The sequence below is a fragment of the Trachymyrmex cornetzi genome, unplaced genomic scaffold (assembly GCF_001594075.2).
Source record: "Trachymyrmex cornetzi isolate Tcor2-1 unplaced genomic scaffold, Tcor1.1 scaffold590, whole genome shotgun sequence".
Lineage (NCBI taxonomy): Eukaryota > Metazoa > Arthropoda > Insecta > Hymenoptera > Formicidae > Trachymyrmex > Trachymyrmex cornetzi.
This window is the reverse complement of record NW_017299904.1, coordinates 302,590-328,785: the sequence shown is the minus strand read 5'-3', so window position 1 is coordinate 328,785 and position 26,196 is coordinate 302,590. Positions and strand designations below refer to the sequence as shown.

The window sequence follows — 26,196 nt, the reverse complement described above, 5'->3', positions numbered from 1 at the left end:
CAGACGAGGTCAGGTCACGGGACGAGAGAGCCGAGCCGCTCGCTCGGTCGATAGAACGAAGCTACCACCTATGCCACGCGGCGGTGGCGACGACGACGGCGACTGCGACGGTGGTAGTATCACACCATGTCGAGCACTCACCATGGCTAATGAGAGCGAGCGTACACTTCCACTACTTATACTACTACTACTAACTATACTCCATTCTACGCTCCGACGAGCTCGATGCGATTTCTCGACGCGCCGGGGGAGCCTGGAGCAACGTTCTCATGTCGGATGTCGACATGTCGAATGATGCCTGATTAATGCGGCCGGCCTGCGATCGACGTGAAATATGCGCGCGGACGGGAGAGATTAAAAGACAAATTAAGACGTATCGCTGGCGCATTATGGTAAGAATATACGTTGTAGAAGGCGAGCTTTATTCAGGGAGCGCCGAACGCATGAATTGGGAACGTATTGTGCGGCTGCGCTAATGTTAACGCGAATATCTAGATGTTCTACAACTCCGTTTGGTATTCATGCTTCCGACTTGTACGACTTATCTTTTGCATGACTGAGACCGGTATTGGGCAAGATTCACTCGCGAATAATGAATAACGATTTCATATTTGTCAAAACGTCAGAGCATTGTACTTTATTCGCGCTAAAGCGTCGATGTACATTTATTTGATGGGAAATTATTATCCGATTATTTCATACGCGCTAATACACGTTTAAAGCTGTTGCTCATTACAGATGATATCGTTAATTTACAAGGTTTCTGTGTCGACATCTGAATGATGAGTCTTATGTATTTTTAGCTGCTGAAAAAATATAAGTCTAGAAAAGTTCCGCTAATAAATTTTGAGAAATCAAGGATTTTATTTTCGGAAAAACTATAAATTTAATAATTTACACCTTGTTTCTTTTATCTTAAGGAATAAAATGCATAAGAATCGTTTGATGTTGAAAAACAGAAATCTTATAAATCGATGTGATTTTTTGATATTAAAATGTATATATTGTCAATATTATTTTAATATATCATTTAAAATTGTATATAAATAATAAAAGAGATATCATACCATCATATTTTATTTTGACATATTTAGAAAAATATTTAAATGCCTTACAGCTGTACAGGGTGCATCTGAAGTAACGCCCCACACAGAAAAAAGTATTTGGTTGTCGTAACCAAAATTTGGTAAACCCAACCAAATTTGCTTAAAATAGGTTCAACCAAATATTTGGTTACTCCAACCAAAAAATTTAGTACAGTCATACTTATTATAAATTACAATTTCCAGTATACTGATAAAAATTTGGTATAAATAATAACTTATTTGGTTGATATATAACTTATGAAGTTTTTTTTATTTTTTAATTTATAAATTGTGTCATTATAATCAAAATTACTTAGAATAATAAAATTTTGATTATAACACAATTTTTTAATTAAAAAATTAAATGTTTTTATAAGTTACGTATCAACAAGATAAATATTCACATCAAAATTTCTCTCAATGTAGTTTTTAAATAAACGTTTCCGTTATATTGTTTAATGAAAATTTGTCTTAATTCACGAGATCTATCCCAATGTTCTTTTACAGATGACCATGAAGCTGTATTGTACCGCAACCATTGCAAATGCGTATTGCAAACACGTTTAGCTGTAATTTATATTTGACTTTAAAGAGTTTAATTTCTACTTTCAGATATCATCATATAATATATCAATGTAAAATCAGTTAAATTCATGATGTACTTAAAGAAATATGATTTAAAGAGAAATAATGACGATTTTATTATTGTTATTATCGTTAGGCTCGATATTTGATTCAATATCTAAATCATTAATGTTTTCGTCAGTTTTCTTTCGTTTCCCCTGTACAAGTCCAATTAATCGACACTCATCAAAGTTTCCTTTTGACACTTTTTGAGAAGGTCCTTCACACTTTGGTGGAACATAATAAAATGTCTGTTTTTCATTTGGAAATAAATTCCTGATTTTTTTTGATAAAGTATCAAAATCAGTATTAAATAAGTGAACTCTACAAACATTATAATATACGTATATCTGTAATACATATTTTGAAATACATAATAAAAATATTTTCTATAAATTCTTAATAATTACATTTCTATAGTGTCTACTGATTTTTTAAACATGAACTGAGTAACAAAAAGTTCTGTCAATTTTCTACGTTTGGCTTCATCAAGTATGTCATGTTTCTCATAAAATTTTACAATAATATGTCCATCTATGGAGCTTAATAAAAGTTCCTTTAAGTCCTTCACATTTTCAATTGTTGCTGAATTGGAATAATATGGAGAAATACGTGAAGTTGTCTTTAATTTCTGACCGTTATTAATTTTCTTCAATTCTATTTTTTTATCAGATTTGTTTAATGAAGAATCTATATTCGCTTTTTTAGTATTTGATACATCTGATGAATCGCTTGAACAATTTTCACTGCTATGCGAACTTTCAGCATCAGAACTATCAGTAAATGTTGTATTTAATATTTCTTTACATGTAGGATGTTCTTTTGTATATGTCTATAAAAAAAATTAATAAATATATTTTTCTTTTTTTCAATTAATCATATTTTATTAATATTTTAAATAATCGATGTTCGTATTTGTGGTTGATTTGTATGCTTTGAATTTTAATATTGATAATTATTTTCTTTAAAAATAATTATCAGTATGAAAGCGTTTAACTTTTTGTTGCAAAAAAACAATATTATTATACACACAAAAAACTTACAGAAGCATTACTGCAGGATAATTTAGAAAACTCAGGTTTGCTTTTTTTACGAATTGATTCTTTATTTTTTCTTTGTTCACAATTAAGAGACTCTGTCTTTGTTGTAAGTGGTTTCCATAATTGTTCATTTTTGTTGGAAAACAACTTTGCCGATTGATTGACATTATCCGATGTCTGGTGTGAGTCGTCCTATAAAAGTATAAAGTAGCAAAATTAAGCTTACATGTGCAGGGATCGGTGAAATATAATTAATATGACTTATTTAAAAAAAAAATATATATATTGTATATATATATATATAATATATATGTGTAGATATAATAGATTACAGAAACGCGTATTTAAAATTAAAAATACTAAACAACTCTTATTCAATTTATTTAAATTACATATTTTCGATAATGATATTTTAAATACGACCGACCTCCGTATATATGTGTATAAGATTATATAATTTTATTTGCAAAATTCTAAAAATTACAAAAATTTTTGTCATACTTTTATACTTTCTATCAATAGTTTCCTTTTTTCAAGAAAACAGCATATGCCTCCAATGGTAGATATTATTTGTGCCACTTCAGTCTCATTAATAGTAAGAAAAGTTTCTTTATCAATATCTTCCTCTAGATAACATATAAAATATGAGGATGAGATTACATGGTGGAAATTTTTTTCAGAATTTTTATATAAATTGGACTACTCAGAAATATTCCGAAAGTCTATTATTTCTTTTTAGAATTTTTTATATGTCGTTTTGTGAATTCTAAAAAATATATATTCTAAAATTCGTATTTAAAAAAATTAAGAAATTTTATGAAAAATTATAACATTATAGAAATTCTGAAAATTTCCGAAAATTCTAAGAAAAATGTTATAATTCTGATGAAATTCTGATCGCAATTCAACTATCTCGCAGTTTCATAAACACGTCCGGCGAAAATGTATAATATATATTATATTTAGGGCTACCATTCGTCGTCTTTTCTCCTTGACATCGTCCTCTTTTTTTAGGATAGAGGAAATGTCCAGGGAGATTTCCCAAAGATACCCGACATAATTATGAACGATAATTATTCGAGAAAATCTCAGACGTTCCGAACGCCTTAAAAGAGGATGGCGTCCGAGAAAAATAACTTTCGAATGACAGCCCTATATATATATATATATATTATATACACGTACGAGGAATAAATGCTAAACTCCTGAAATTGTACATACACGTATCGGAGAAGGTACATGAAGAAAACACGTAGAAGAAAAATAGAAAACACGCGAAAGTCATTTGTATTCTCAAGGGTACTTACCAATAAATCGATCATACCATTTAGATAAGTTCCATTCCTGCAATTTTATTTTGATGAATTCCTCGTTTGTGTTACACATAATGTTTTTCTCCAATCTTGATAGATAAAGCACAAAACATTAACAATGACTACACACAATAGATAACATCAGAGACACGATACTAACGTAGTCGACAACACTTCAACGGTCGTCCGTTCGCTGCGCCCGGCCCGTACAAATAAATGCCCATGAAACAAAAGCCGAGAGCGTTTGTTTCCATGCACGCGCACCGTGTATGCTTACGCGTCAGGCGCGCGAATTTGAAAAGAGTGTGCATTTGACTTATAAGTTTTAAGGCCGGTATTTATGCGTACAGTCGATTCTTATATTTAAGACCGTCTTCAATACTTAAGATATCATAAGTCAATCACAGAATTATATATTATATATCATTTAAAGATATTATTTAAAATGATCTTGAAATAAAAATTGACTTATATATATACGAATATCGCGCGGTATTCCAAATTCGTATACCAAAATAGCAATTTTATGATCGTATTATGCGTATTTTACTTATAAACAGTCATTTCCATTGTAATTTATATATAACAAATATATGTTTCCCAGATTTGTGCCCTAATTTTGCGCTAATTTAAACGAATTGTGAATTTTGTTCTCTTTACAATAAATTTGGTTGACACAAGTAAAAAATGTCATACCGTCAACCATAATGGTGTCTACCAAATACTTTGATTGCAATTAAAAAAATAATTTTTTCTGTGTAATCATACAGTGCTATTCCTAATAAAAAACTGAGTCGAAAAGTCCTCTACCATTTTTCAATTTTTGCAATGTTTTCTTTGTCACCCAACGAGCAAAATATCTAAAATCGACGTATAAGGCAACTTAACCCTTGAACATCACCGTAGGTTACGGTAATCCAGTCCGTTTGAAAAAATCTGAGAATCTTCGAATAACATAAAGAAGAATACAAAAAAAAAGGAGAGGGAATTAAAGAATTACGCATCCCTATTATAAATCCCCCGCCTGGCAACCTCAGCGTGCACGAACCAGTCGAGATAGAACGCCATGAACTTACTGTGTGGGTTACGCTAACCCTGTGTAGTTATTGTGGTTATTACGTTTTTTATTTCGAAATCAAATTGTAAGTAAATATATGAACAAGATCAAATTTAAATGTGAATTCAAATCGAAGAATTCATGAAACACGCAGACATTCCAGAAAATCAAGATCCGCGCGATATATTAGCTGTAAACAAAATAGAAAAACAAAGAAGATGTTCATTCTGTCCAGGGGCTTTAGATTGGGAAACTTATTACATATGCTTGCAGTGCTAACAGCCAATGTGTAGGGAACATGTCGCAAAAATTTGTTTCGCCTGTTCCACATAAATCAATGAATACTTTCATTTGTATATTTAGATGTCATATAATAAAGACTTTTGCATTAATTTTATCGTATTACTTGAAAATCACCCAAATTCAACCTCGTCGAATAAATATATCTAATCACCCAAATTCAACCTCGTCGAATAAATATATTTTTTAGGATAATTCATAATAATGTATTTATTTTCTTAAAATACAACTTAATACGTTTCGATTTCTGTAAATTAAAATCTTGTATCATTTTTTTGGAAAATAACTAATTTATTTAAAAAAACAACGATTTTTTTTAATTTTGAAATTTTTTCTTCCTTTTTTTCAAAATATCTTGGTTTTTGGAAGTTTTATGATATTCTTATCTATATATTCTTTTTCCTTAATGTCTGTTGTATCGATTAAAAAAAAGAAGTTAAAATTGATGCATTAAATCCCGAGATAAAAGTAAAAGAAGACTCCAGGGTTATCGTAATCCATGTGTAGTGAAATCAGGTGGCGAAAATAGTGTGGTGTTCAAGGGTTAAAGTTATCTTTAAGAGTTATCTTTAAGAAACATCTTCAAGATATTTCACAAAGAACAATGAAAAATATCTTTAAAAAAATTGTCTTATACATCGATTTTATTTGTTTATTCAGCAATTTTTTCTTTCGAAATTAATATCTCGTTAACTATTGTGAAAATTGCAAAATGGTAGAGGAGTTTTGATTGAGTTTTTTATTAGGAATAACACTGTATGATTAGTGGGCGTTATTTCAGATACACCCTGTATATTACAAAGTTATGAATTTGCGTTATTATACAGGGTGTCCCAAAAAGGTCGGGACACCTAAATATCTCGGGAAATATAAGTTTTACAGAAAAGTGTTTCAGACAAAAGTTATATGGTTTAAAAATATCTATTTACTGATCCTATCAGTTTGACCTTGGGTTGCGTAGCCAAGGTCAGGTCAAGGTTACATTGATTTTCTGAAATAGAACACCCTATTTTTGATTCAAGAATCTAATAGCTGATATCGAGAGCTTTCCAAAACGCTATAATGAAATATTTTTTCATGAAGTACTTTTCAAGTTATAATGCTTCAAAGTTACAGTATCGCCGGCACTAGCATTACCAAAGATATGTAATACCACGCGTTATGTTTTTGTTTGTGCGTTAACTGAAGGTCAAGATTCACGGACCACCGACTGATCTCGCCTTGACTGGCCAATCTCTAAAATTAAATATTTTGGGTAATGCTAATGCCGGCGATACTGTAACTTTGAAGCATTATAACTTGAAAAGTACTTGATAAAAAAATATTTCATTATAGCGTTTTGGAAAGCTCTCGATATCAGCTATTAGATTCTTGAATCAAAAATAGGGTGTTCTATTTCAGAAAATCAATGTAACCTTGACCTGACCTTGGCTACGCAACCCAAGGTCAAACTGATAGGATCAGTAAATAGATATTTTCAAACCATATAACTTTTGTCTGGAACACTTTTCTGTAAAACTTGTATTTCCCGAAATATTTAGGTGTCCCGACCTTTTTGGGACACCCTGTATAAGAAATTGAAAGTAAAGATATCAAAATTTAAAATGACTTATTCTTTTATAGTATTTAAAAATCTTACAAAAAACACCTGTTGAGAAACACTTGTTGAGAAACAAATGTTGATCAAAATTTAATATTCAGTGTATTTTATCACTTATCCGGCAATGTCGAAAACGTTCTTTTACACACAAATATATATACACATATATATATGCCACGCGTTTTCAATTTATCACTTTATCATAAACTGATTCGAGAGGATAAATTATTAATACTTTTGTGCGGTCTGTCGGATGTAAATAGACGCTTGTAAATGCATATGTTCCTCACGGCCGTCGATTAAATGCCAAGCGAGGCGGCTAAAAAGAGAGATCCAACGTGGTCGACAAAGCCGCGAACGTCAAAGTTATCATTATTTAGGTCGCTCTATGCATTTCCGCGAGAGGCTCGGAAGTTTTCTTCTCTTATTTTTTCCTTTTATCGCTCATCGTTCAGGAACACGCGTCAGCGCCTGAAGACATCTGTACTTCTGTACCTCCAGGGTACATGTGATTTCTATTAAGGAAAATAACCGTGGGACATGCGGCTCGTGCATGACCTCCAGTATACGAAGCCTGGCGCTTGCGCTTCCTCGTCCAGACTTTTCCACGAAAGAACCCCGAAGATGACGTCCTCTCGCCATTGATTATAGTGTCGTGAGCTCGACACTATAATATGTAGCAAACCACGAATTATATACTTGCCAAACTCTCGTAAATTCTCTGCAAACGACGGAAATCAATTATTACTCTGTACAACAACGAGATGAAAAGGGAATTTATTAACCTCCGTGCCTCGTAACTTTCCTATCTTTGAAAGCCGAATAATTTAAACGAATCAATATCGAAGGCTGGCCTTATAACAGTAGGACATTTAGTGTCAATTTATTTTCGGAAACTCACAAGTCGCGAAAGGTTAAAGTGTTAACGATTCTCAAGGAGCACACGCGGTGTCGACGAGGTGAATCGCCACAAGAGTTGGCTTCGCTTCAAGAGAAACGCGGGTCATAAGTGAAAAGTGGACGGGAGAATCTTTTCCGAGGATTTTACGGAAACGCAACGAGAGTTCCGAGCGAACGTTAAAGCTCGTGTCACACTACGCATTGTGAATTGGATTTCAATTGCGGACTGCGAATCATTGAGTACGGATTGCGAATCGTTGACTAGCGAATTAGATCGATGATTCGCAATTTGCGATCCGAGTCCAATCCCGCACAGAAAAAGGTTACTTTAAATTTAACAAATTTTATTAAAGCTAAATATTTTCTTACAAAGAAAATATTTAGTTTTATTTCATAGAATAATATTTGGTATAATCAAAGAAAATGTTATTTCGTCGAAAAATATTGCTCCATATAATTGTTTTTTCTGCCAAACAATATAACTTTAATGCAATCAATCTAAAAAATTGGTATTATAAAACAACGTTTTATTTAAAATTAAATCATGGTTTCAATGAAATAAACGTAAGTCAAACAAATAAAAATGTCGAATGTAAAGAAATCCTTTTCTCTATGTATATGCAGTGGCGACTAAGAATTGCAAATTAGAGATTAAAATTCGACCAGTCAGATAATTTTAATCTTAATCCATTTCTGATGTTAATCGATTACTCACCATTGAAATTCATGCCGCGAGTACATTATCGAACAATTTAACTAATGAGATTTTCGTTGAAAATAGCTCAAAAAATAAGCTAAAACGTTCAGATATTTTCATCTGTAATTTAAATTAATAATAATTGTGAATTTTAATTCATGCGCATCAATTACAATTGCTTGATTCCCCTGGTTCATAAATCGAAATCAAATCAATATCGATTGATTTTTCGGACCGTTTGATTTGATATCGACTAGTGTTGCGAGGGAAGGAAAGAACCGGAAAAAGAACCAGGGAAAAAACCCGGGAAAGAATGGGAACGAATAATGTTTCTTTCCACGCTTTGAGAGAAAGAACCCATGGCCACCGTATTTTTTTTACATATAGCGACATTGGCGACAATGGCGATACTATCAATTAATATGAATCAACACGCGTATCAGTTATTTTAACTATCTATAGTATCTATAATACTTATATCTATGGCCTATGGTCGTAATATATCTTTAAGTGTTAACTAATAAAATTTATTTTAACTATCTATAGTATCTATAATACTTATATCTATGGCCTATGGTCGTAATATATCTTCAAGTGTTAACTACTAAAATTTTATGTTTCTCGTTTATTTTATGTTGTTCTTTGTTCCACACAAACTTGATATATGTATGTACATACTATGTTAAGAGAAAGCTTTTTACAATTTTATTTAATATAGCAACTTGTTTCTTTAACTTAATTAATTAACTTATACTGTAAAAGCATATACTGGGTGTTTTCCAACGACGTATACAGGTGACACAGTGTAACACTGTGTCTTACGCAAAGTGTTCCAACTATGACACAGTGTTACACTGCTCGATACTGTAAAAAGCTAAGTAGTAAGCGTGTAAAATATACGTACATGTTACCAACTTTTCAAAAAAGTTATTTGGTAGCCGTACTTATTTTGCAATAAAATTTTCAAAAATCGCCAATTCTGAAAAAATTATGACTTAAGTCTAAAGAAAAATTAGAAATCTATCATTGATACGCTAAATATAATTATAAGAATAAGAATGGAAGATCACAATTCTGGTGTTACGCTATGAAACTAAACTGCGTTTCAACAAGTATCTTATACACAGTGGAACATAGTGTAATATTCTGTGTGGAATATCTGGAAAATCGCCACTATTGTTATTATTATTATTTGTGCCACCTTTTTATTGTAAGCTGTTATATTTTGTATTTTTTAACATTCCATTCAAGAAATTAATATCGGATGCCATCTTCGAAGGTTAAGGTATAGATTTATTTTGTGTGTACTAAGGATTTTATATTTTTATAATTACTTACATTAAAAAATCGTTTTTTTCCAGTTCCAGGTTCTTTCCTCGGAAAAATTCTGGGAAAGATAGGTTCTTTCCCAACGATTTAAATTTCCCGGGAAATTAACAACACTGATATCGACTACATTTTCTATTGGTTTTTGAAGATTAACACTTTATCAACGCTGCATCGATAAAATGGTCGATCTTCTTTCAAAGATCAATAGAAAATCTATGGTTTTTGAAGATTAACACTTTATCAACGCTGCATCGATAAAATGGTCGATCTTCTTTCAAAGATCAATAGAAAATCTAATAAGTATCAAATCAAACAGTCCTAAAAATCAATAGACTTCAAATCGAGTTATGAATTCGGGTTTCATTTGGCTTATTTGTTTTATTATTTTAACCTATCGAGAGTCCTTCAATTATCTATGTATTATTCATTCATTTCGTTTTGATTGGTTATATTCTACTCTCTAATTCGTAGTTCTCAATCTCCAATGTGTGAGTCACTCTGGGCTATATTCAGATTCCTACCCGAGTGCCACTCGGGTATCATTTTAACCTTGTTGTTTATCGAAAGGATAAAATGATAGGGGAAGGTCATCGATACCGACATATATCACTTTGTTTTTAGACCATATTTTTTATATACAAATTTAAATTACATGTAACTTTATTTTCATTTCACAACATTAAGGCTGGGTTATTCCATCTTTCGGTAAACTTCAGCTCACTGTCTTATTCTATTACTCTCTTATACTTTTACTCTTTTATTCTTTTGTTTATCCAGGAGATAAATTATCATATAATTTATCCAAAGATGAAACAACCGGTCTTAAATGATTTTAATGTACCCGATTGAAATTTGCTTTCGTTGCATTACATGAAATTTGCTGCCTTTTTTTAAAACAGTATATCTAAACAGATTACATTTATATCAATATTAATAAAATGCAATAGTTATGTTTCTAATAAGAAAAGGTGTCTCTTTAGGCCTATGATCTGTATCGACGACTTTCCTCTACCTGAGGAGCACTCGGGTGGGAATGTAACATTACAGTCTGAACTATAGCGTTACAGTCGTTAAGAGTTAGACAGAATAGGCCCCTAAATACGTCCCTGTGTGATATGGGTTTTGAAACGTCCATTATGAATGTGAATTGAATTCGGATTTCGAACTGTGAATTGTCGACTAGCCAATCCAGATTGATCAACGATTCATAGTTTGCAAATCGAATTCAACCCGTGTCCACAATGCGTAGTACGACACGAACTTAACACGGGCTTTACGCGCGCGACTGAACATGAATCCACATGAAACTTCGTCGATGAAAGAAGACACGGTGATGACGGACCGTGCACGCCGCGCCGCGGTCGCTTCACGGTCGGGTAATTGATCGTGGAAATGACTTTTACGATAAAACGGAGTCAAAGTCAAGACGCTGAGATCTGATACGGACCTCGCTCAACTCGGTCAAGGCGGAAGACCGTTAGAACAGCTCGTCGTAGGACACGCTCTATACGTGGCAACGAATGTATCGCGCGATATTACGCGACACGGACGCTTCGCTGGCGATTTGCGCTTGGATATCGTCGTTTCGAAAAAGATACGCGATCGAAAGTCGAAATGTAACGCCCGATAACCCAATCGCCGGAACCCAACCGCTCGAATTACGATTCGATCGCGATATTGCACTCGCGAGACCCTCGATTTCGCCGTTTCGACTCGGGCCTCATTCCTCTTAAGAGAGAGCATCCACGTTTCCTATACTCGATCCAGTCTCGACTTTCCCTTAATATAAGTGGCTTAAACGATAGCCGCTGTTTTCCACTTTCTTCATTGTACGGTTGACACGCGTCTCCATGGCACTCTCACCGGCGATACCGAGGGAAATAAATGTGTAGGCGGGTACGGCGACCGCATAAAGCCAACGATCCAAGAACGCTTCGCGCCTCTCTTCTATACTCTCTCGTTTCGAGAGTACGTCTCGTTAAATCCCTGTGAAATTACATTTTTGAAGTTAAGTGTTCGCGGAACACAATACGGAACGTGTCGCGTGCCACGAAGGAACTCCACTTCCCGATGGCAACACGCGGCGCGAGGCGGGACGATATTATTCATATCGACGAAAGAGATTTCTCCGTGTGCCCGATTCCGCCGACAATCGCTGACATTTCTTCTGGGAGGACAGGTGGGAGGGCGCGTTTGAATTGTAATAAAAATGAGGTCGGCACCGCTCTTGTGGGCCAAGGCGTTGCGCGCGCGTTAGGCGATCTCCGCTTTGAGAAAGACACTATCGAGCGCGACACCGATCGATGTAACCATTTTTTTTATGACAATTAATATTGTTAGTTAGGTAATTATTATATTTATTATGGTTGTAAAAAGAATATGAAGGATGTATGCATCTTTATTACATTAATTTTCACTGGACCAACCTATTGTAAATTTGAGAGGAAGCTTGGTATTGTAGACTTCATATACGATTATGTGACTTCTGGAATAGACTAACGACAAGTTCTGATGGGAAGCCGATTGAATCTAGGCCGTATCATGCCATAATTATTATTTCCAACATGCCAGCACACATGCACTTTTTATATATTGAATATCTTGCGTAGTTACTGGTAACATTTAAATTTATTTTTTAACATTGTGAAGGACCCGATAGAGGTTGAAACGTCTGTACGTTTTTATATTGGTTACAATAATATTGTTACTCATACTTCATCCTGAGTTAGTTCTTAGCCCTATATTGTATTGTTTAATTTTTTTTAAATTATTGGAATCGTTATTATTTATTGAATTGTAACTATTTTTCTTTTTTCTTTTTTTGTTTTACATAATTTGTACTACTCTGGTAGAAATTTCATGCATTTTTTTTAGCAGTTACTAAACAGTTATACCAACTTCTGTCTAGTAACTGAGAAGGAAAACTAATTAGGTTTCCAATTGGGATGTAACGCTTTGTTTGCAGTTACTGCATAGAAAAATTGCGTAAAATCTGAATCTATTTACTGAATAAAAACACAACAAATAATGGATATTAAATTGATTAATAAGTAAGCCACTGTTCATGAAATGAACAGAATAAGACTCTATCAAGTTCTTGTCCATTTCCTATTCAGTATTGGCACAACTAATGAGAATACAGTATAATACAGGGTTTTGCCACAGAAAATAAATTTTAAAATTCCCTGATTTTTCCAGATTTTCCAGATAAAAATGGAAAATTTTCCAATATGAAATATGTAAATTTTAACACATTTCAAATCAAGAATTGTAGGAAAACTAGCCTATATTATTAAAACCAACGCAAAAAAAGCTTGGTAGCACAGTTTTGTGGGTGCAAATTCAAGCCAACAAAAAATAAATTAGTATTGGAAAAAAGAAGGCAGTTACGAAAAAGAGCGATCAAATAAAAATATCAATTTTAATTATTTTATTTAAATCATTTAAAGTGTGCAAATTTTGAACGTATTTTATTATAACGTCAGATATAATATTAAAAAATTATAACAATTATTTAGAATAGGAGCAGTTTAAGGAAATTGGGAAGAAATTGTGAGCAAATTTAAAAATTCCAGACTTTTTAAATTTTCTCCTGACTTTTCCCGATTTTCCATGACCAATATCAATTTCCCTGACTTTTCCCGGCTTTCCAGATCTGTGGCAACCCCCTGTAATATTAAATATTAGACAGTAACTGGAAAGGGTTTAGGAAAACTGCATACATTTCTACAGAAGTACGTATTTACTGAATGGAAAACTCTACATTCTAAAGAATATCGGTGTGAATTTAATACCATGAGGTGTCTATATAATTCTCACTGTGTGATTGGTGTTAATTCCACAGCGATATTTTTTAGAGTGTACGAATACCGCAAATTGTTGTAACAAATTTATGATTAGTAAAACATATATAATTTGCAAAGACTAATTGGATTCATCTTTATTTGTGGACTTTGTTCTCTTTTTAAAGCAACAAGAAATGCAACACGATATCCACTATAAAATGCATGTTGCGGGAACGCTCGCGAAGAAAAAACAATGCGGTTAAACGGATTAAACGTGCTTATTATTCGCGCTCTATCGCGAGATGAACGGAAACGTGTTTAATAGTTTTACTCGGAATTCACCGAGGAGCTCGGTATGACAAATTAATTAACGGTACTCCCGGGTCGACTCGTTAACTTAATTACCCTTGCGCGCGAGTTTGGATTCGCTCGACCGTAAAACGCGCAGAGGCAAGGCCAGCTGCAAAGAGCTGCGACGAACCTAAGATCGCATCGAACTGGTTCGCTGTTCATATATCGAATCGCGAGAAGACTGGTATATTGCATAGTTTAATTACCGAGATATCTGCCCATCGCGAAGCAGGTGTTGTTTGTCGGAGCGATAATTCATTCTCATGAAAGTCGTATCGATCACAAATCTGAGTCGACTCGCTCGCTCACGACGAAAGAGGCTTATCGTAATGCGACTTTTGCAGTTTTTATAAAATATACATCCAAGAGCTGCGGGTGTCAAGTTATTTCTCGGTCTCGAAGACAAGTCCTGCTCTTCCAAACAACAAATTTCATAAGAAATAAAATATCCTTTCCAAGATATCACTTTCATAACTTTTCCTTACTCGAGTTACATTCTTAATCGTATATCGATTTAATCATTGTTTTAAAACGATAAATATATATTTATTTTTTGTTACCGATAGGGTTTGTAGCAGCAGACTTGCTGGTGTCTCATCATTTGTGTGCTACATGGAAAAAAGGTTTGGTCGAATTAATTGGAATTCCGATGGAAAATGAACGGTCCAAAATTCTTAAGTTTAGTCTACTAGATTTCTGGTTAAATTTACTGAATGTTGGTTATTTCAACTAGAATTTTAATAGATTTAACTAGAAATCTTATTTAATTAGAATTCTGGATTGTTCACTTTCCATCGGAATTCTAATTAATTCAACTAAACATTCTTTTCTGCGTATGTACGTCGCCTCTCGTATTTCTTCTCGTCTTTTAGCTCTATAACTTGGCGCTACGTGCTTGTACATTGTAATAAAGATTATTATTATTATTAGATGTATACCATTATTCACTGATAAATATATCACAAATGTCGTTTCCCGTACAAGGACAAGCGATATTCAGAACAGTTCCTCAAGCAATTCAGAAACAGTAAGGCTCGCTGAAATGTTGGAAGAATTCGACGAGGATTTCGATATATATTTCACAAGAATCTGTCAGGTTCAGATTAGTCGACCATGGCCTTCAACAGTCCCGGGGATGGCCGGTATAGATAGGTTCGCGGAGGGGAGGCTCCGATCGATTCCATCGATTATCGATACCGGGGTTAAGGTCATTCTGCAATCTAAAAGCGATGTAGAACGACGTATGCTCCTCCGCACGCGTTTCTCACCGCGTGACGAGCGCTATCGACCACCCTGCGCTTGGAATAAACTTACCTATCGAATAACGCTCGGCAAATAGCCTGAATCTCAAGATACAGTCGGATCTAATGAAATTACTTCTCTGGATCGGATATGAGAATAGAAGATACCTTGAGGTATTGTGAGTGCTTCGAAAGCCGGGATTGGGAAAAGAAGGTCGAGTGCAGACACAATAGATACCTACATTTATTTAACGTATTTGTCTCGCTCGCGAATTCTTTTCTACGAGGCTCTTTCTAAACAATCTACACTGAGAGAAATGATTTTGTTATAGGAATAAATGAAGGGAAAGTAAATGTGATATTTGTTTAAAAAAACGATCGATTTGTTATGATTGCAAATTAATTCGTCAATGTAACAAATATGAAATAATCAATAGTGTTGCTAGCAAATAAGAGGCTCATGTATATATATAAGTCGTAGACGGTTGCAAGGTCTCAAATCGTAAGAAATTGACTAATTCTAGTCAAGTATTCTCCCTATATTTGACTGTGCTTGGTCGGTTTCCTACGACTTAAGACTCCACGATCATCTACGAATTCTATGTAAACGAGCTAAAGTCTATCCAAAAGATAGGTTAGATTCTATATAGTTTGTTTCTATTACTATTAGGTGTTAAACTTAATTCCTGCCGTTTTTCGTCTCCAATTGATTTGTTTCAAAGGGAAATACCTTAATCAAAGTATTATTAATAAAGTATTATTAATTAGTAATAAAGTAGAAAATGGAGGAAATTACTTTGATTAAGGTATTCATTCATCCTTCCCTTCGAAACAAATCAATTTTGGTGACAAAAAACGGCAGGAATTAAGTTTAACACCTAATAATTGGTTGGTATAGCAGACTAGTAGCAATCACAACAACATAATTTGTTGTCACATATTTACCGATCACCTGTTAAAGGTACTGGTTACTTGCTAAATTAACAAAATCCTTTCTCTCAGTGTATTTATAATATAAAATTAATTTGTTACAATTGTGGCCGGATATATTCCGGTATAAGATCGCTTTCGAATTTCGAGAGGATTGGCTATTTAATTCAAAGACACAAACTTGCACGAGCGAACGTGCGAATTTTTTAAAAGAAAAACCTATAAGTCGTAGTTCCAACGTCTGCCAACGGTGCTTCCTCGTAACACATCGCCTTGTCGTTTAGCAATTGATCACTGCCGAACTATTATCGATCGCTGAACGACGGCGAGCAGGAAACGTCGGAGGTCGCGTCGAAGTTACGTCTCCGTATAGGCTCGGCCGGGTGTAGAATGGATGGAACAGTGAGAGGCAAAGAGGAACACACGTCGCCATGTACACATATGTGTGCACAAATATGTGTACACACAGGATGTCCTCGAGTGCTCGTTTTACCACGTCCTAGACGGCCTCACCGTCGAAAATAACCATTTCGATGGTCGCTATACCGCGGCTACGTGCTCGCCCTCGCCCATTGTGCCGCTCCACCGATCCCGGAAGCAGTTGCGGCTTTCTTTTCCGTTGTACTTTCCGGAGGTTTTCGACAAAGCCTAACAATCGGCCGAGGTCGGATCACCGCCGTCGCCGCGCCGCCGTCATTATTTGCACACGCTAATCTAATCAAACGGTTAGCCTCTTCGACGACGAGAACGACGCTGACGTGATTGAGCGCGTACGTGAGCCATGCCAATAGTCGATTTCAAATATCATGAGTTACCGAATGAGTTTCGTGGAAAGCCTTATGTAATTCTCTTTCTCTCTCTCTCTCTCGTGTTCTAATTAAATATTTGTTAGTTTTATTTATAGGATTATTAGGATATCTATAGAATTATTTAGATATATTAGGCTGTTTGGAAAGTTCGTTTCAATTTAAAGAGTGACCGCAAAATCGATTTTTTAGCCTTTTTTATTCCGAATTTTAACACAATGGCTGCCGCCATATAAAATAAAAGTGATTATTTAGGGATCACAATAAAAATTTCATGACATATAATAAAATTAATTTTAAAAAATCATGTTTGAGATTGTGTGCCAATCTTAAGATAAGACATAAATCACAAAAAAATTTCAAGTTGAGGCTCGATTTGTTTAAGAAATATATGGGAAGTTAAAATTCATTAAAGCGTTAGCTCGTATTTTTTGAAGCACCAATTTTTATGTCAGTCCAATAATTTAAAATTTTGTATATCCGGAGATTTTTGGCTGACTGCTGACAACAAATTTGAAGCCAGAATTTCAATATTTGATGACTGATTTAATATGATGAATTACCTATATATTTTTCAAATATTTTAATTTCTATGAAAAATATTTTATTGCGATTTCTTAGATCGCTGATTATTATAAATATAAAGTAAAAAAAACTGGCTTCAGAAAGAAATGGCTGATCCAATATGTTAAACAAAAATTAAAAGGTAATGTGATTTGAATATGTGATCGGCGATATTAATTATTTATATTATAATCTGAATTAAAATTTAATCAACACATCTCAATATAAATCCAATATTTAAATTAGTATTTTATATCGTTTTAAACATTGTTTGTGTATATTGAAATGCTGATTAAAAATTTCAAACAATATTTTATAAAAATTATTTGATTGGCCAACTTTAATAGACCGAGTACTGATCTTCATAAAAATAAGTGTTTTAATTTTCAATCACTATACTAGGTTAGTCATTTTTTTCTAAAGATCTGACCTCAGATTTATAATCAACGAGCCAAGAAAAAACTATAAAATATTTTTCATAAGAATTTTAAAACATTTCTTAAAATATATGATTCCGTATATTTTTAAATCAGCTATTTTGAATTTTAACACAATGGCTACCGCCATATAAAATAAAAGTGATTATTTAGGGATCACAATAAAAATTTCATGACGCACAATAAAATTAACTTAAAAAATCATCTTCACATGATAGCTCACATTAAAATCAGATGCACAAGAATGTCTAATGTGCCGTACTATATAGCTTAACTTTTATATACAAGCCACGTCAATAGAAAACACTAATATACAACTGTTGAAGAACACATGGGAACCTCATGGCACAATGATAAACTCTTACTGAGAATCATCGGTTATCTTCATGTAGCCAATGTGTTGAAAATCTGACTTCAAATTCGTTGTCAGCAAAACTTGGAATACAAAGTTTTAAATTATCAGACTGATATAAAAATCTCTCCTTTTCCCTGAAATAAATTCGCAAATTTCGCCTTCGATTTGGTCTGTCTCCCCTTAAACATATGTTGAATATTCTTATTTTTCCAGTACCCATTAATTATTAAATAAGCGCGCGAGGTATATTAAAATGTTCTTTTACTCCAATTATTTAATTTGACGTTCTGTTTAACGTTATCACGCACTCAATTGGAAACTGATAAGCACATTAAAATTTAACGAAGAATTTAAAGAACGATGTGAGACACATTTAAAATTAAATATTATTAAAGAGATAATAATTGCACATAAATTATAAAAGAGTAAAATACAGAATTTTAATTCTCTTTGCCGTTTCCTATCTTACAAGTAGATACATCGCTTACGTGATATATCGTTTAAATAAGTTTTTGAGAAAAAAACCTTCAAAATTCATTGTGAAATATTAACTTTAATTGATAGCTCACTTGATAAGAATTAAAGATTGTCAAAATATATAAATAAATCTATTTTAAGCAAACTTGACAATTCTTCGTAGATAATAATTATAATTCTTTTTGGTATTTTCGCGTAGTGTTTCGAAAAATACCACTACACAGGAGTTGCCTGTGGCAATATCTGCTCAAGTGACAATATCTCACCGCGCGAATGATAGCGTGGCGACTTTGTGTCGTGCTGTATCGAGCCAAGTTGGCATTACGTTTACTTATAATATAAACATTACGTAGTACGATAAATCAGCAAGAACACACACATACACATGTGCGCGCACTCTTCAATCTTAATTCTACAATTGCGTAAGTGTAATTCTAAATGGTTGTAATTGTGAGAATTGACCAATCACAATCGAATATGAGAAGAATATTCGACTGTGGTTGGTTCAACTCTTATAATTACAATCACTTACAACTACGCTTACGCAATTATAGAATCAGCTTTACATTGGCTGTGTTCAGCACTTCAACGAAAGCAACTTTACAATTGTAAAATTCTTGAATATGACTAGTTTATACATTTAGATCCAAGGAGGAATTAAGAGCAAAACCAATTATATTAAAGAATTTTATTAGGAATGTGATTTAGTTTTAAGGATTAAAACATTTTCCGTTAATTTGCTTTTATTGTTAACATTGAAATCATCACATTCGACAGAACCAATATGTCAATCACATGTCTTAATTGATGGAGCAACATTACTATAAATTTTTATCAGAATTTTATGACCTTTAGTCGCCATTTTCTTTTGATTAAAAAACAAAAGCAACGCATGGAAATACTCTTTAGAAAGCTCCATTTTTTAAATGGTTTAAACACAATGTTTACTGTGTCCATTGTTAGTAAACGACTAAATATCATGAAGTAATATTTTAAAGCATTCAAAAATAATAACTGTCATTGGAATGTCTTCGAAATTTCGCAAAAGATGGCACTATATAATGTCAGTATTGTCGAAGACATTCCAATAATAGTTATTATTTTTTAATGCTTTAAAATATTACTCCATGATATTTAGTCGTTTACTAACAATGGACGCAGTAAATATTGTGTTTATACCATTTAAAAAATAGAGAGCTTCCTAAAGAGCATTTTCATGCGTTGCTTTTGTTTTTTAATCAAAAGAAAATGGCGGCTGAAGGTCATAAAATTCTGATAAAAATATATAGTGATGTTGCTCCATCAATTAAGACATGTGATTGACATATTGGTTCTGTCGATTCAAATGTGATGATTTCAATGTTAACAATAAAAGCAAATTAACGGAAAATGCAGATTTACAAGCATTATTGGACGAAAACTCTACATGTGATTGACATATTGGTTCTGTCGATTCAAATGTGATGATTTCAATGTTAACAATAAAAGTAAATTAACGGAAAATGCAGATTTACAAGCACTATTGGACTTCAGAACTTGCCAGAGAATAAAATGCGGATCGTACAATAGTTATTAAACGTTTACGTGATATATTGTTTAAATAAACAAGTTTTTGAGAAAAAACCTTCAAAACTATAAATCACACTTCTAATATATCACGTATATGACACACGGAACCGCACGGACGTATTGAAATTGTCTTCGTTATAAATGTTCGTAACACGTGTCATTATTAAATTAAAGTGAATTATCGCATAAGGAAATCTAAATTTTCCAAAGCTTCTGAATATGTTGAGTGCTCCGTTTGAGAATCCAATTCTGGGAATCTGAGAGTGACTTATTCTGGACGGACCACTTAACATTTTAGACCGAATTAAACGGAATTTAATTGTTACATGATTATATACAAAGCGAGTTGAAACGTTCAAGATTTTGAAATAAAGAAAATATCAATGTTATAAAGAAGTAATTTCTACTTATCGATAAACTGTGCGCAGCTCCTTCCGCGCTGACTCTCATTAGCCATTGAAATTTATTTATTATTATTGTTCCTAATATATCAGTTGCAAAGCTGTTTTCTCTGCTAAACGTCAGTATAAACAATAATTTATTGCAGCGATTATTTAACTTCTACGCGCGATTAACAATTCGTAAGTGTATTGAAACAGCAGCTATTGAACAAAGTAAATATTTCACGCGATTTATATTGTTTATCATTTATATGCAAACACCTAATATTGAAAAAAAAAGCAATTCTTAAGGGAATGCTGGAGTGACCTAATTATCGATATTACAGTCGTATAAAAACCTTCAAATTGAACGGAATAAAAAGTCCTTTTACGGGATTAAAGTAGACGCAAAATTAGGAAGTGGTGTAGTGGACTTATATTAAAATCGAAAAAAATTAAGTAAGGTTTTAATAATTTTTTTTCGATCTTAATATAAAGTCCACTGCACCACTTGCTAATTTTGCGTCTACTTTAATTCCGTAAAAGGATTTTTTATTCCGTTCAGTTAATGTGGAGATTTTTATACAACTGTAATATCGATAATTAGGTCACTCCAGCATTCCCTTAAGGGAATCTTAAGCTGAATATCGACCTTCAACGGGATCACTCACTATTTTATCAGTTTGAAAGACATGCAATTTACCCGTTTCTCGATGCTTCCGAGACACACAATGCTATGGATATCTTTCCTTTCTTCTTTCTTTAATCTGATCATCAACAACGACCACTCGTGCAGCCCATTAAACGTGGAGACGACGCGATTACACAGGAACGTTAAATACGCACCTCGCGTTAAATGCACGCGCATAGTGAGGAATCGCGTAAGGATCTATGTTAGCGAGTAACGACGCTGATATCTTTATGTAACCGCGAGGACGAATGATGTCACGTCCGAGCGTATTCACAATAGCTGCAAAATATCGTTGTCTCTACGTGCAACGGTACAAATTGCCGCCTCTTCTTCTTCCTTGTCCTCGTCGTCGCTTTGTCTCGCTCGCGCTACGTGCGCCTATAAAGCATTCGCAACTCATCACACAGGAATGAACGTTCCGATAAAGAAATAATACGACGGATTCACACGCGGAGTTACGATAAAGTATGCGGAAGAGGCGTCGGCGATAAGCCGACAAGAGATGTCTCACTTTAATCGAGGCATGACGTAAATAACGTTGCGAACAAATTAGGTCGCAGTCTGAAGCACTTCTGATATAAAAACTCAATTTAAAATTGAATTTTACCCTTCGAAACAACTTTAGTTTCGTTAATGTCAATATTTATTGCCGAGGGCAAAATTTATAACGTTTAATAATTTCTAATAAACGTTAATTACTAATAAACGATGATTATTTTATTCGTTTCATTACGAAAATAACATTGCGTTTCGACATGTAAATGGACCGTTTTATCGTCCGATAATCTGAAGATTAAAGCAGATGCTAATTAAAGGACGCAATTGGGGCAGTCTGCTGAATATCAATGCTTAGAATCGCGTCGGTTTCTCTTGACTTGGCAAGACGACGAGGACGAAAAGGAAGAAACGGAATGTCGTCATACCATATGGAAGCGATAAGGTAAAGACAATCTGCATTTATTAAAAGACATAATGTACGTGCATTTACTTACTTGTTGGCATAGTTTGCATCACCTTGGCGATATCATTCAAAAGGTACACACGAAGAACACCTGAAATCAAGAGTCAAAGAAGATACCTCAGTGAGCTATTTATACATCTAATTGTAAGTAAACTACTTATGTAACAGAAAATCGATGAGATAAGACTTACGTGTCGTAAATTCCGCGACTTTTACAATTATACCAGGTTAATAAATACAAATTATAAAATTATAAATCAAATACAATACATGGATTTTGTAAAAAAAAATTTTTGAAATAACTTAACACTGATCTTGAAATAATTATGTTATTTATAAAAAAATATAAATACGTATAACAATTAAAATATAAATAAATAATTTAAATATCTAAGATTTTCCAAGACTTTCCAATAATAAATTGAAAATATACGCGTACTCTTCTATATTTAGTAACGAAATATTGGTAAGAGGACCGACGTGCGTATCTTGTCGGAGCAGTTCGCTGCATCCGTTGCGTTAGCTGCTTATACTTGTATATATAAAAGCCTAGAATCGTACAATAATCCGCAATAGTCGACCTTTTGCCGAGCGTTTCACGAGGGTATACATCCACGACGGCGACGGCGGAGTGAAAATCGACTTGTAGCTGGAAGCTATACGGCAGAACTTTCAAATCGCCACTCTACCCGGCCTTCACATTTTCACTAGATGATTTTCACTCGATGCGGCCGCCGCTGTGATTCACTTTCCTCCTCGGGTGGGCGTTTACGTCGACCGAGTGCAAAAAGGCACAGGAGAGCCGGTCACGAATCCCGTCGAGGTATCAGACCTCGCCAACGAATGATATATACCGTATACCACGTTAGACCAAATGAATCGCATTAGTTCTGCGTATCGCGCGGATTTAATTTGATAATTCCAAATAAGTTAAAGTTGACTTTTCGAAACTTTCGTGCGTGGTAGTAACGCGAACGCATAAATTACTTAAATCGTAATCTCGAGGAAAGGAATTAGATTACAATCAGCCGAAGGCGTACATAGATTGAGCGGGATATAGCTTGAGAGTTAATTTTCTCACATCTGAGATAGAGAGGCTCTGCGTTACTTCTTCCACGCACTCGTTCGTGCATACAATCGAAATAATTAAACGGAAGCGGATATTAAAGCAAGCAAATAACACACCGCTGCTCATTTGCAATGCCGTATCTCGAGCGATGACTCTATTTGGACGGTAGCTGTGGAATCGATTAGAAAGCATTCTCGGGTAGAGAACCATCATGTATTTAACTCGGTCTTTCCATGGCTCCGATCTACACCATTCCCAATTATCGAAGCTTTCACCCTCGCACTAACGTAGACCGTACGCCTCTAATCGCTCCAAAATCGATACGCTATTATCGCGCTGGGCGACGTCACGATAGACCACTGGCATTATCGTTCAGGCGTTACGGTCCATTTAGCTGATCGCGAATGTTGGAGAGAATCCTGGCTTACACGCTATAGAAAAGGGTAAAGGGAAAAGAAGCGGGAGGTCGAAGGAGGAGGACAAAGTGGCTACGAGGGCATCGCGTCCGTGAGAGAAAGAGAAAGAGAGAGAGAGAGAGAGAGATGAACAGACCTGAATACTACCGCATGGTACCGGATGGAGAGAGAATGTCCGGTGGGGGGCGATCGGGGGGACGATTTGGACAGCGACGGCCCTGAGCCACTTGCCACAGTAGGTCAGCTCTCTTCACCTCGCTTCGCCTCGTTTTTCGAGCCTCCATTATACACACACGAAGAGGAGATCCTCCTCCATCGAGCTCTTTCAACGATGTGCACGATATATGCTTTCTTCGGGCCATGCCCGCCACCCTCTATCATATACGTGTTTACCTGGGTCCGATTTTCCCACCGCGCGTTCACCATCGAATGGAGATCCTGCCTTTCCTTTATGCAAAATCTTTACAAAGCGGAGATCGCGACCGATATAAGCTTGGTCGAACTCGTAGAGCCGATCCATCTCGTTAAGAGCCATTTTTTTCTCTCTTTCACCACCGTGAAAATCCGAAGTTATGTTCGCGCGGGTCTTTTATGCAGCCAGAGAGCTTAGGTCAAAACTTTATTATTAAAGCCTGGTTGAAATTAAACGAAGGGTAGAGAAAAACGCATGTGACACTCCGCTCTGTATGCATCAGGGACTATTTTCAAGGTACTACACGTGGTTCCACAGATGTCCCATGTGTAAAGCCCATGTCGCACTATCATGAAAAATTGAGGATTGCGAATTAGAGAAGAATTGGAATTCGACCAGTTAGACAATTTTAATTTTAATCCATTTCGGTCTAACCCTAATTCTAATGCTCATTTTGCAATTCTCACTCTTCAATGCGTAGTGCGACACGAGCTTAACGCAGTGTTCTTCGTGCGTGACGACAAAGAAAAGCACGAGGCCTTTGTCGACCTTTTGACAGACGCGCGCGGGCCAATTTTTATCGGTGATTCGCCGACGATAGCCGCTACGATAACGGGAGAAGTGGGTCGGTACCGAGAGGAGCGCGACGAGTCGGGGGAGTTAAAACGCGACGGCTAGCATAACTCCTCGGTGAATTAGCGGCGGCGAAACGGTGTCATGTCGCAATTTTGTGGAAACAATTTACACCAGTCTGCTTTGCTCGACCCCTCCAGGGGAACGTATCACCCTAATGCGATTAAAAAAGGACGGTAATGCCCGCTGATGACGCAGTATATTACTTTGTCGAATAAAAGCTCGAGAACTTCACGCCAGTAAGGAATAATTAATCCTTCGAGCAATTAGTATTCATTGGAATGACTTCTTTTCAAATCTATTTTTTGTTTCAGTAGAACGGAATTATGCCGAGTAAATTTCCAACTACGGCTACTTTGGGCGTGAAATACCGGTATTTTCCCTATATTCTCGTATTCTTAATTCCCTTCGCTGGCGGAATTCGGATTCATAAATCACGCAGGGCACCACCGCGAACACATTTTCTCCAGATGTCATTCGGATCGATAATCCACTCTGGACGTCACGTCGATTCTCTCTTCCCTTAGGAAGAAGTTCATCCGTCCACGACAGAAGAGAGAACGAGAGAAAGAAAGAGAGGAGAGGACTTATCGTTAACCTCGATCCTTTCTCGTAGCCGCGACGTTTAATACCCACTCCCACTCGTCTAACTGTACCACTAGGTCGACCAGGTGCCATCAACGATCGATTAGATAGATGTTGATTAAAGAACTTTGACTTAGAATCGCGATACACACAGAGAGCGAGATAAGAGTGTAGGAGTCATACAGCAGAATATAAGACTAAACTATAAACAAAGAACAAGTGTATTATAGGAATCTATAATAAAAAGGTATCACACAACGCGGTTACTGAAACAGAAATCTATTTATAGTGTTCCTTTTCTACATTTTTCTAACCAGTCGCATTCTTATAAACCTTACTCATCGTTTTTTTTTTTTAGCCTAGATGTGTTTTCGCTACCGCCTCTGTATGTATCTCACTATAGGTTTAGGGCAATGTGGTTAAAAGTAGGGTTAAGGATTTCTCCTTAACATTCATCGTTTTTTTTTTTTAGCCTAGATGTGTTTTCGCTACCGCCTCTGTATGTATCTCACTATACGTTTAGGGCAATGTGGTTAAAAGTAGGGTTAAGGATTTCTCCTTAACGTACACTGAAAAAAAGGATTGGCTG

General features: G+C 34.9%; 2 protein-coding genes across 4 annotated transcripts in view; both read right to left on the bottom strand.

The window, feature by feature from the left end:
* rdx (BTB/POZ and MATH domain-containing protein rdx) overlaps positions 1–26,196 on the bottom strand; it is a 136,191-nt gene that overhangs the window by 55,574 nt on the left and 54,421 nt on the right. For 2 of the 3 annotated variants that reach the window (XM_018515775.1, XM_018515776.1), the window contains exon 3: positions 22,524–22,583. The exons of the other annotated variant lie outside the window; for it this stretch is intronic. The gene's annotated coding sequence lies outside the window, so the exon portion shown is untranslated. The remainder of the gene's footprint in view (positions 1–22,523; positions 22,584–26,196) is intronic. 3 annotated transcript variants of the gene reach the window in all.
* Positions 2,116–4,260, bottom strand: LOC108766440 (uncharacterized). The gene is made up of 4 exons (XM_018515734.1): positions 4,057–4,260; positions 3,251–3,375; positions 2,753–2,941; positions 2,116–2,541 (listed from the first exon to the last, which is right to left on the bottom strand). Exons 1-4 carry the CDS (start codon positions 4,133–4,135, stop codon positions 2,116–2,118), a joined length of 819 nt encoding a protein of 272 aa, XP_018371236.1. The 5' UTR covers positions 4,136–4,260.

Bases quoted from the DNA above. Each gene is read 5' to 3' on its own strand.
- LOC108766440 (XM_018515734.1), bottom strand. From the start codon at position 4,135: ATGTGTAACACAAACGAGGAATTCATCAAAATAAAATTGCAGGAATGG. The intron at 3,376-4,056 runs GTAAGTACCCTT...TATGTTATCTAG, and splicing joins ATGGTATGATCGATTTATTG to AGGAAGATATTGATAAAGAA. The intron at 2,542-2,752 runs GTAAGTTTTTTG...TTTTTTTTATAG, and splicing joins TATCCTGCAGTAATGCTTCT to ACATATACAAAAGAACATCC.